The sequence below is a fragment of the Anoplophora glabripennis genome, unplaced genomic scaffold (genome assembly GCF_000390285.2).
Source record: "Anoplophora glabripennis isolate ALB-LARVAE unplaced genomic scaffold, Agla_2.0 scaffold181, whole genome shotgun sequence".
In the NCBI taxonomy this organism is placed as follows: Eukaryota; Metazoa; Arthropoda; class Insecta; order Coleoptera; family Cerambycidae; genus Anoplophora; species Anoplophora glabripennis.
Window position 1 is genome coordinate 180,995 of NW_019416339.1, and position 12,269 is coordinate 193,263.

Here is a 12,269-nt window from a genome sequence, read left to right on the forward strand (position 1 = left end):
GTGCAAAATAATTAAATAACTGTTAACTGTTTTGGTATTTTCTAAAGATCTTGAACTTAATTAGGTTGTTACTCAGGTAATTTTTGTCCCAAAAAACTTAACGGCGTCCAAGAAAGGGAATGTTGAAATAATTGTTAAGAGTATACAGTATACATTAATTTATTCAAATGGATATATTAATTGATGAAATTGAATCGTGACTGAATTAATAAAGGTAAAAATTCACCCTAATATTTGCACGGCAAGGAAAGGTTCTTTTTCGTATAAAAATGAACCTTTTTTCCATCATCCCATAGTTCAGGAATCAACTGTATAAGATGTATCTAGACAGTTATGTTTAAATTTTGGTAACATAGTGGAAGTAGTAGATGCACTTTTGTTTAATCTCTACTTTTTTGCCTCCTACATATTCATTATTGTGTAGTATTTTTTTTATTTCTCTTTTTACCCATGAAAAAACAAGATCTTTAAACGTTTAAAATGACTGACAAAATAAACTTCTACAATATTAGATATGCTACTTTTTCCGAAATTGTTGTATTTTTTTATTAGGTAATAACATATACAGGGTCTCCCGGTACTTGAGACAAAAAAGGCGAGTATAAATAGACGAGGTCAAAATAATATCAGTTCTTTATATAATTTTTTTTTCATACGGGCCTTCATTAACAAGTTACGGGTTTTCTATTTGTACTCGACTTTTTTGTATCAAGTACCGGGACACCTTGTATACTATGGCCATGATAAACCCGTTGTCTAATCATATGAACTATTTGTGGAAATATAGAGGCATGTCTTGATTTAAATTATAACCAAGCAAGGACAAATTTATCAAAGAATGTGGTTAATTTACATTTTCCGCTTAAAAGCTATTGTCTTCAAAATGATGTGACGTTCATTTAATTAAATTAACGTACCTAACAGTTATTGAATTGAATGATATGTATGTAAATAATAATTATATATTAAATATTATGTAGATGTCTATACAATAAGTTGACCACAGGTCATAGAAATACATATTTCTCTTCCGGCTTTATATTTTTCCTGCACTTATGAACTTTAGGTGATATCGTTATTTCATACATATTTCAAACAGTAAAAATTTCGCAAATAAATAATTTTGTTTAAAATCTGAGCATCATTACAATCTTGAATTACCAAAGTTAGCAAAACCACCAAACCACCAGTTACCAAAATTGCAAAGAGAAAATGTATTTAATTCAAAATTTGGTGTGGTAACTCAGAGGTTGTCCAGTTGCTTTTAAAAATATTTCAATGACATTCTTTATGGGGGAGTTTTTTGTGTTGTCGAATATGAATTTGTTATTTTTTACCTATCACAGAGAATGCTCTAAGAATACCGTAAACAGTATTTTATTTTTTGCCATATTTCTTTTGTTGATTGTTTTATGAAACTTTATTCATTGTATTTACTGTAAATATTGACTTCAGTTTTGTACTAAGGGTCCATTTATCGAATTCTTGAAAGTATTCTGATGCAAATAAACTTCACTCGTTTGCTAAATTTGCAGTTAAATAAATTTGTTGCATATGTTTTGTCTATGGGCATATGTTACCTACCTCTATTAGAAAATCAGTGTTAACTGATTGTGAGATTTAAGCTTCTGAATAATGTAATGCAAAATTAAAGTCAGAATTTCAATATGTGTTGATTTCAGAATTGGGTAAGATGGTTTAAATAGTAAAATATATGTAATTCTTTTAAAAATTTAACAAAAACTGCAGAAAAATTTTTTTCTTAAAAGGTATTTTTGACTAAATGAAATAAATAATAAAGCTGAAAATATTTGTTACAGTGCACCGTCGATCACTGCAATTAAACAATTCAAAAAGCACAAAGTGAACAAACAAAACTCAAATTTGAGACGGAGACAATGCCCAGGTCATTTAAAAACGACCACTACAATCCAATAATTCTACAATAATTTTTAATAATACTTAATAATTCTATTTCTACGATAATTTAATATTTGAATTTACCATGATAAACCTCGAATGAATATTTGCTTACCTTGAAAATATATAGTAATATTTATTTATTTATTTATTTATTTAAGTTACACCACCTGACAGTTAAAACCAATTAATAGGTGGGAGAAATAGCTAATAAAAATTGATGCATTAACAAAATCAGATTACTAAAGTACAAAAGTAAAAAAACAGTTAACGATAATACAGATTATAAAAGTTTTATAAAAAATTATAAAAGATAACCACTATGTACATATATAGAACTAAATAAAAAAATACAGTCGACAAAGTTAAAATAGATGCTAACATAAATACCAACAAAACAATCATTTTAAAATTCAATTAAAACTAGTATAGGTACATATAATTATCCTAAAGCAGGTCAAATAAAGAATGATTAAAAATTAATATTGCAAGTTATGACTAGAAAAAACTCTCTTAATATGGGATATATTATCATGAAAAATATCCACAAGGTTCTGCATTCGAGAGTGATTTTCAACCATTGTATACAACGCTGAAAACTTTAATAAATTCGTTCGAGGTGTGGGAAAATAGAACAAAGACGAAAACCGGGTTCCAGAGCGGGGAACACGAAAACACAAGGCAGCTAGAAGATCCGGACAATCAATCAATCCAGTAATGATTTTATACAGGGTTATTAGTGAGTTACACATACGTCGTGTAGCCAGGTCATTAAGGACAAATCGTCCAAGCAAAGTACCATGAGGTATACCCTGTGGTGGATAACAGCCATCAGACTTGAACCATAAATACTTTACATATTTCCGTTGAATGTTCTCAATTCTTTTACTGCGATCTATATAATGTGAATTCCACACTAGAGAGGCATATTCCAGTTTGGGGAGAACAAATGCATTGAACAATAAGGATACTGCCTTAATTCCCGTAAATTGTTGTGAATTTCTCACAATGAAACCAAAATTTCTATATGCTTTACGTTGAATATTATTAACGTGTTCATTAAAATCTAGTTTAGTATCAAATGTTACACCAAGATCCTTAAAAGAGCTACATTTCCTAATCAAGTTATTACCAATAAAATAATTATATGTAATCGGGCTAATCTTTCTAGTGAAAGTCATGGAATTACACTTGGATAAGTTTAAAGGTAATAAATTCGTAGCACACCAGTTACTAACTCTATCTACATCAGATTGATGCCGTAGACAGTCATTTAGATGACCCACGGATAAATACAATTTAAGGTCGTCTGCGTACAGAAGGGCGTTACAATTTAGGTTCAACGTAATGTCATTAATAAAAACCAGAAACAATAATGGACCGAGAACTGACCCCTGTGGGACTCCAGATGTAGCATTAATATCCATTGATCGGAAACCACGATACTCCACTGTCAATTTTCTCTGAGATAGATAAGATTGAAAGAATTGACTAAATAAGTGAGTTGATCCCATATTGGAGAGTTTCGACAGTAGAATACCATGATCCAATCGATCGAAGGCCTTGGGGAAGTCCGTATAAACAACATCAACCTGACCACTATTATCCAAATGCGTGGAAATATAGTGTGACAGACATGTTAAGTTGGTGACCGTTGATCGACCTGGAAAGAAGCCATGCTGTTCGGTACATAATATAGAAGACTTTACCTCAGAAAATACAGTTTCATATATAAGAGTTTCGAAAACTTTTGAAGGATTATTAATAATAGTTATGGGGCGATAGTTTTCAACATCACTCTTGTTGTCCTTTTTAAAGATTGGACAAATTCGACTCGATATCCACATAATAGGAAACTTGCCTACCTTTAAGGATAATGGTTTAGCGAATATTGGCGCACAATCCTTAAAGAGGAAAGTGGGTAATCCGTCAGGTCCGGCTGTAAATTTGGGTTTCAATTTCTTTAAGGCAAATAACACCTCATTTTCAGAAAATGTGGAAACGCAACAAGAGGAACAATAAATCGGCTGATATAGTTAGTTCTAATTTTTAATTTGGAATAATTCTTCGTTTCTGTCTCAAGAGATTTTGTTTCTCTAAAGCGTTGCTCAATGTTGTAAAATGCAGCTCGAGATGGAATTGGAAACCTGGGAGGCTAACGAACATACTCGGCGCGCACTGTATTCACATTATTTCCCTCCTGTTTTTTTTTTCAAAAATAGTTGAAATATGTCGAAAAGTCCTGAGTGAAACAGTAACATATATTTTTGAAAAAAGAAAATTTTAACGAAGCTAATATATAGGGTATTCCATTTAAAAAAAATTCTTTAATTTAGTCATTTCAATTATTCATTTGTTTTTTCTAATAACTGTATTATAAAAATTCATAAAAAAGCTAAAACTTTTGTATTAAAAACTTTTTTGTAATTTCAGAATTAGAATTGTATTCCAGATTATAGAGAGAATTAAAAGGTTATTTTATGAGGCCGGAAATACGCACTTGAAAAGCAGCAATGTAGTCTAATGCAAAAGTAGGTAAATAGAAAAAATTTTTACCTTTTTTATAATCTTCAAAAAAGAAATACTAATAAATCTCGCAAATTATAACTATGCTAATGACTTTTTTACTTTGGAATAAATGATTACCGTTTCTTATATTTTGAGACCGGCTTTTGCTTTGAGCTTATTTGGAGGCTGTAGACTTGTTTTACATCAAGAATGCGAAAATAAGAAGCATGCAATTAAAAATGTAGGATGTGTTCCAAATATCTTAAAAGCAATAAATGAAATGTAAATTTGTAGAGTACAATGCTAAAATTATACTTTTGAACTGAAATGCATTCATTCATCTTCTTGTGTGTGCAGTAGGTCTTGAGATTTTTTCTGATTTTAAATGCGACAATAAACTCGATCGATGAATGTGGTGACGTTAGTTCCACAGAAACTTTTACTTCTTTGATACCAACAAAACTAGTAAAAACGGGTATAACTTCATGGAATCGAGAGAAAGTAGCAATTTTATGAAGTCAGACTACTAAACTTACGTAACATGACGAGATCATTAAGTATGTTGAAGGAACGATTATGAATATTCTGAACTTTGCTAAATCATGCACTGTCTGTGAAGTGACATATTTTTTTTTATATTATTCAATTATGTACATACCTACATGTATCACTTTTACTGTTTGTAATTTATATGAATAATGTATTAATCCATAGTTTCAAAGAAACAATATTTAGTTTCGGTGTCGATATAAGAGTTTTATGTATATATTGCTGACTCTTGGCCAGAATGGAAAACAATTGTTGAGGAGGATATTTATAATATACAAAAAACATGTCAGTTTTTTAATAATTAACTGTGAAGGTAATTTTCTCTCTTTATTTAAGAGTCTTTTTATTGATGATGTTATCTATAGTAATTGAATAAGCAGATTTCATAAAATATTTTGGGATTATTATAGATTGTAATTTGAGGTGAAACATAAACAATATTTGCTACAAATTGAGAAGTTTATTGTTTAGATATAAAATTTTAAATAAAAGAACTCTAAAGAACTTTTTATTATCTGTTGTGGAATCTATATAACCTTCATTGGAGAATTATTGCTTGGGGAGTTCTGTAAAAACTTACATAAACAAATTAGATGTTATTATAAAAATAACATTAAAAAGACGCTATAGGTACTGGCCCCTCTGATTTTTTCTTAATATCTTCTAAAAGAGTTGAAGTTAAAGCACTAATCAGCTAAATTTGCATAAACCTTCTTGTCAATTAATTTCATTAAAACAATAACAAACCAAAGCGGTTCTGTTCGCAGTAGCCCTAGGACTAACAATAATAACCGAAATCAATAGGGCGGGTGTAGTGGTTCTGATAACGCCCCGCCGCCACAGATTCTAGCCCGAGAATAACAAGGCAGACTTCTATCCAAGGCAAAGGAAATGTATAGTATATCTATAACAACCCGCAAAATCATGGTACTTTAAATAACACCACAGGTCATAAAAATCACTATTACCAAAATGTTTTGAAGAGAGTATAATGATATTTAGCGATGATAACATTTCACGGTAATGAATTATCGAACTTAAAAGGTAAACGTTAAATGATTGACCTATAAAGCTAAACAAAATGAATGAGAATACTACTTTTCCAATACAAAAACCGTAAGTACACTAGTTCAACTAGTACAAGTCAAACGAATTAGTATTTTTCATTCGGTTAAGTGGTAAATTCAAAAACAGAACTTCTTTCAGTAGGTATCTCTTATCTAATGTAAACCAGGTTAACAACTGGCAATTTTAACAACGTAACAGCTGTAAAATCCAAACAAGTTCTAGATAATTGGTTTATACAAGAGGCTCTTGTAGCTTGTTTGTAATTGTGTATTGACTTTTTAGAGGCAATATACATATCTATTTGTATTTTAGCATTAAGGGCGTTTGTTTGCATCGACAAAATATAAGCTCGCTTTTGCCATAAAACAGTCCGTAAACAGTTTTATAATTTATTAGTGATAAAACTAGGTCGTGAGAAGCGCCTTTCTTTTGGGGGCAGACCACTCCCAGAGCATCTTAGAATTTTTCATGTGCTGCAATCTTTTTATTTTCACAACCCTCTTTCAAAACTGCAACATTTCTATTCACCTGCCAGGAGAATTGTTAGTGAATTCGGTTTCCATTTCTTCCCGGGTTTTATTTGTCTCTCGTATGTCTTGTTTATTATTTGGCACTACTAATGATATCTTCTTTTGAAAAATTTTCTCTTTCTTATTTTTAAATAATTCATAATGCAGAAAAGTTATTATAATCTAAGTAACTTCTAACTGATTCTTAATTATACTGTCATTAAAACTTAATGGTTTATTTTCTTGACCGTAACAACAATTTAATTAATAATGATTCAGTAAACTGTAGTTTCCTCTGCATGAGGTAGTCTCAGAGATAGAATATTTGCGTAGGAAAGCAGTCAATGGTGTACACAGAATTATTCCATGGATGGGGTCAATACTTCAAATGGAACCTACCCTATATTTAAATGGAACTGTTTTCAAAAAAATCGCAGGTTAATGTTTTACAAAAATTCGAATAGTGAGATTCACCTCGACCAATCCAGCGATCTCCGTATGTTACTATTCAAAACTCACGAGCAACCACACTAAAAAGCGCTGGTGCACCAACTGAGGTAGCGTTTGTTCCAAAAAATTGCGATACACTTCGATAAGTCTTCCTGGTAGAAATACCGAACCAGTTAGCCAGTCACCCACAATCGCAACCCCAACGTTCAACGAGAAATGATGTCGAAAACGAGTTGGATGTGGTATGGGTACAACAAATCCCTAAAAATATTCCAAATAGTCCCTTACTTACATTCAAAGTATTTACATTTTTTCGAGTAGAAGTACCTGTATCATGTCCTTACTGTCATTGGCCTCCCTGGCCCTCCACTTCGTTTCAATGTGCCTGTTTAAAGAAGACGTTGATGAATACTTTGGAAGGTTTTTGTATCAGGATCATACTTTTATTTCGGTTACATAAAAATTTCAAAAATATCAGAATTGGTTTTGTCGAAAATTTTTCTCGCTCTGTATCTTAAGAACAAAGCAACGTTTCAAAAATCATCTGAGGACAACATATTCTTACAGGGAATAACCCCTTGAATGTTTACCGTATGTTTAATAAACACCCTGGTATAGACACAATATATTTAAATTATATTATGTACATATGTGAAAAATCAGGACACACTGAATGAATTTATATTAGGGAACTTTTATTTAACGCCATTTATTTATTTATTTATAAAAAAATAGTAAAATGGAATTTCTAATGCTGCTTTAACAATAAAAAGAGAGAAATACGTATCTTGCTGTACACATAGTACATATAGTAAAAATATGCGAAATTTCAGAATTTCTCAAATTATTTGTATCTTATTTTTAGATTGAACTTTAATATTAAACTTGAAACTGACCATATGCTGTAAATAATTTATTTAATGGCTCATTTTATTTATAAGCACATATTTTTAACTAACACGGACAGCTTTTATACTATAAAACTATTTTATCATATCTCTGCCCTGTTAAGTTACGGCTTATTATCAAATCGAGTTATTACCGCCAATCACCAAATGTTAAAAAATATGATGTTAACTTCGGACATAACTCTGATTATTATACCTACGAGTTGATTTAAATGTTTGTAACTGCTAGTGTTATTTTGAAAAACCATTTTGTGCCTACCGTTCATAACATCTTTGAGTCAAAAGGATGTACATATCAAAAACCTTTATTAATTATAAATTCAGCTGATTATCAAATAAATACTGTTATAAATATGCTCATTATGTTACCTAAGCAATCTGATAACTGATTTGCCCTTTTAGATACTTTTCACATTCATTTCCAAAAATGCGCATCACATTTATTTGTATTATTCTGTCGTCCGTGGCATAGGCTTCTAACTTCTTAAATTTGTAAAAATAATACCTATATTTACACTCAGTAAAATATTGCTAACTGATTAGATACATTTTGTTTTACTTGCTTAGTATACAGGGTGTTTGGTCAAGATTGGATAGATTCTTTGAGTGAAAATAATTTGGTCAAGTTAATTTAGTACAGTTATGGCGGATCAAAGATTTGTTTCTGTTTTATTTTACGATAGATAATTTTTAAAGATATTTCAAGGAAACTTAGACCAATTTATCTCTATTAAAAAGTCAATGTGTTAATAGTAGCCAATAAAACATGATAAACAATAGGAATTAAGTCTTATCTCTCATAATAAATTTTAAAAAATTAAATTGTTTATGATATTTATTGGTGTAAATATATAAACATTTTTCCCTCGACATTGTTCAAGGGTCGACATTTTTCCTTCAACATTCATCCGTAAATAGCACCTTGCTTGTAAAATTCCGATCTTGTGCTATTTGATGACGAAACCACTAGACACACAGAGCTGAATATCATTATTATTTAATGCTTCAACCTTTGTACATGATAGGGGTGTAATAATTGTTTCCGTAGTGCAACTTCTTGGCCAATGTCGCGAGTACTGCGCGTCGGATCTTCCTCGACGAGGTTGATGATGTTTTCTTCGTTGTCGAAAACATGTAGCAACCTTTCCCGTCCACGACCTTCATATATGAGGTGGACATTCCCGGTATCCCGTTTGAACTGTATTTTGCACTGTTCTTCTGTTATGTTGTCGTCCTTTGCGGCAACGGACCGCATACAAACAAGAAAACATTTTATACGCCAGCTAAGTAATACCGCAACACAAATAAGAACTATCATCAGATTTGCTTGATTGTGGAAGTTACGTGGAACGTTAGCCAATTAGAGAAGCGCCTCACGCATGTAGCGTGTCCGAAGCATTTTGGCCGTGCACGTGCACAAGATGCACAGGGTCGGTTTATGGTTAATTTTCTTGAAAACAGAAGCATTTAGACTATCAGCTGCTTAATAAAAGTTGTTCGTTTTCGTGCTCTCTATCACCCTTTTCAAGTAACACATTTATTTCAAAAACACCCTGCATAATTTAACTAAACTTGACTTAAATCTAATTTAATATTATTCATAATTTGATGAATTACATACAAATCAATACCAAACATATTATCGTACTGAAATGTCGCTTTTACTAGGTACTTATTTTAACATTTATAATTTTTGAATTAAGAATATGCCGCATTACCATTTTGAAATGATTCATACTGGGGGGGGGGGGAATGAAATTTTAAACGGAACACTATGTATTTTTTAATACGTACCTATAACTCTTTCACGAGTTCCAAATTTAGATATACATATACTGTATATTCTTCCATTTAAGTAATCGATGATAATAGAAAGTTATATTTACGAATCGTTGATGCAATTTGGGGATAAATCATAGTTATTTAAACTATTTTTATTGTACTTAGTTGTTGATTTACTTTGAATCAACATCAAGGTCTGAATCTACTAATACTTAATCGTTTTTTGCAGATTTAAACATGGCTCATCTAGTGACCAGTGCGGTAGACAAATATCATGACATTTTATATAATAAAAGTGGTAAGTTTATTTTACTATTATATTTTACGTATTTTGAAAATTTATAGCAGTTATCACTTTTTTAATGTCGTTTAAAAAATTCGAAACTGAATTTTCCTTATTTGCTTATTTTAATCAAAATCGAGATAAAATTTTTCACTGACTTCTCTAAATCACTTTTATTTAAGTCTGCAGAAAGAAATTGATATTTGCTTGTATTTAGTATTATTTCAAAGAATGGACAAAAAAGGTTTCTAACATAAAACGTTTACAGCGCAAAAATGATATTTAAAAGGCCCTTAGGTAGTTTAAGTTGGAGTTTTTTTGTCCACAGTTGTAAGAATTCCGGGGACATATAATATGGATGACATAAACATCTTCGAAAGAAAAAAAAAGAAATTCCATATGTAAGAGAACTTTAATACAGATGACAGATAAAATAAGAGTGTCCATAAACAACTGATTTATACTTGGTAGAATAAGACCTGTTTGACAATAAATTGAGATCAAGGCACTCTAGAACAGTTTTTACCTCCTTAATCAGTTACGGACCTACATAGAAACATTTCATTTTTTAACATAGGTACTTAAATGTAATGTGTTATAGTGGGGTTTTAAGGTAGCCAATAATAGTCTTTTTTTACTTAAAACATAAAGAAGGTCATCAAGAATATCTTAGAGAAGTATATACAGGGTTGAAAATTTTTAATTGGCCAATACAGGTATCTTTCTTATTTTAATAGTTACATAAATGGTCAAGTAAGAAAAAATGTACAAAATTTTATACTGATCACAGATTCGTTTATGAATTTAGAAAATTCCGATTAGTTCCGAAGATATTCGAAGCAAACCAATTTTATGCTATTTATTTTTTTGGTCGCATTTCATTTATTTTTCAAAAATTTAGTGCAAAAATATGTAGTCTTATATTATTAAATGATGTGAGACAACGATTTTTGTTGTACCTAAGTACGGTGCTGTATTAATGTGTGTTGAATGGTCGGTAGCTAATTTTTGTTTTGTTATGGACGCATATTGAATTTTTGTCTCATAGAAGAAATATGAAATTATCTTTATAACGATGTATAATTGGATAATATAATTATTATTGTTATAACAAAAGTCAAGTAGCGATGTGAAGTACATATATATCAATTAATTTAATATTTCTTACTTTTAATGCAGCCACTTTTATTTACATAACAATAACAACAGCAAGGAATAAAACAATATAGATAAAGCAAAACAAAATTTTATCACAAATGTTCAAAGTGCATACCACTACTATTTATACATTTCTGCACTCGTTCATAAATGCTCTGAGTAGCAGATTGAATCATGTCGAGAGGTATTGTGTTTATCGCTTCTGAAATATTTATTCTTGTTGCTCTTGTTATTATTATACAAATAAAGGTTATTGTGTTAAAAAGTATTAAAAATAAGAAATTAGATTAAATTATAGAAAAATTCAAATGTTTCACATGGCCACTAGACTTTTTTTTTTATTAAAATTGTAATTATATTCAATATCTTGATTATTTATTTATGAAAACTTCATAAACTATATATCGTTATAAAGAGAACTTCCTTTTTTTTTCTAAATTTAATATGACAGCAAAAATCGATTCCTTTTATCATTTCATATCAGACCATGCATTTTTGTAAAAAAAATTTGAAGAACAACTAAAAAAGAAATAACATCAAATCGGTTTGCTTCGAATATCTTCCCTATCACGGATCCGTGATAGGCATAAAAATCTGCACATTTTTGCTCATTTAACCATTTCTGTAACTTTTTTCTTAAAATAAGAAAGATACCTGTATATGATAATTAAAAAATTGTAACCCTGTATACAGGGTGGTCCGAATTTTATGCAGGAAACTTCGAGGGCAGATAGATCTCTTTAAAATAATATGTGTTTGACTTATAAACATATGTCTGGAACGGCACCGTTTTAGAGATACAGGGTGTTGAAGTTGTCAAAAAAAAATGATTTTTTGTTTATATCTCCGGAATCTATTAACCGATATCAATAAAATTTGGTACAGATAATGTATTATAGTAGGCCTAGTAGTCCCTAAAATATGAGCCCCAAAGGTTCAACCAGTGGTGTACAACTGGACAGGGGTCACCCCCATTCTTACAAAAAAACCTACGCCACTGCATTTTTTACATGTCATTGTAAATGATTTATATTTTAATACACAAAATACGTAAAAAAGGTGACTTTAATTTTTTCCCTAAGATTCGCCGTTCTCAAGTTATTCATACCAATACAATCCCCTTGTGGCAGACAC

General features: G+C 30.5%; 1 protein-coding gene across 3 annotated transcripts in view; it reads left to right on the plus strand.

Annotated features, from left to right (window-relative positions):
- Positions 1-12,269, plus strand: part of LOC108905752 (elongation of very long chain fatty acids protein AAEL008004-like) — a 90,160-nt gene that overhangs the window by 31,792 nt on the left and 46,099 nt on the right. For all 3 annotated transcript variants that reach the window (XM_018708761.2, XM_018708760.1, XM_018708762.1), the window contains exon 2: positions 9,924-9,992. In XM_018708761.2, the coding sequence (XP_018564277.1) occupies positions 9,932-9,992 (61 nt within the window). In that variant the 5' untranslated portion in view covers positions 9,924-9,931. The remainder of the gene's footprint in view (positions 1-9,923; positions 9,993-12,269) is intronic.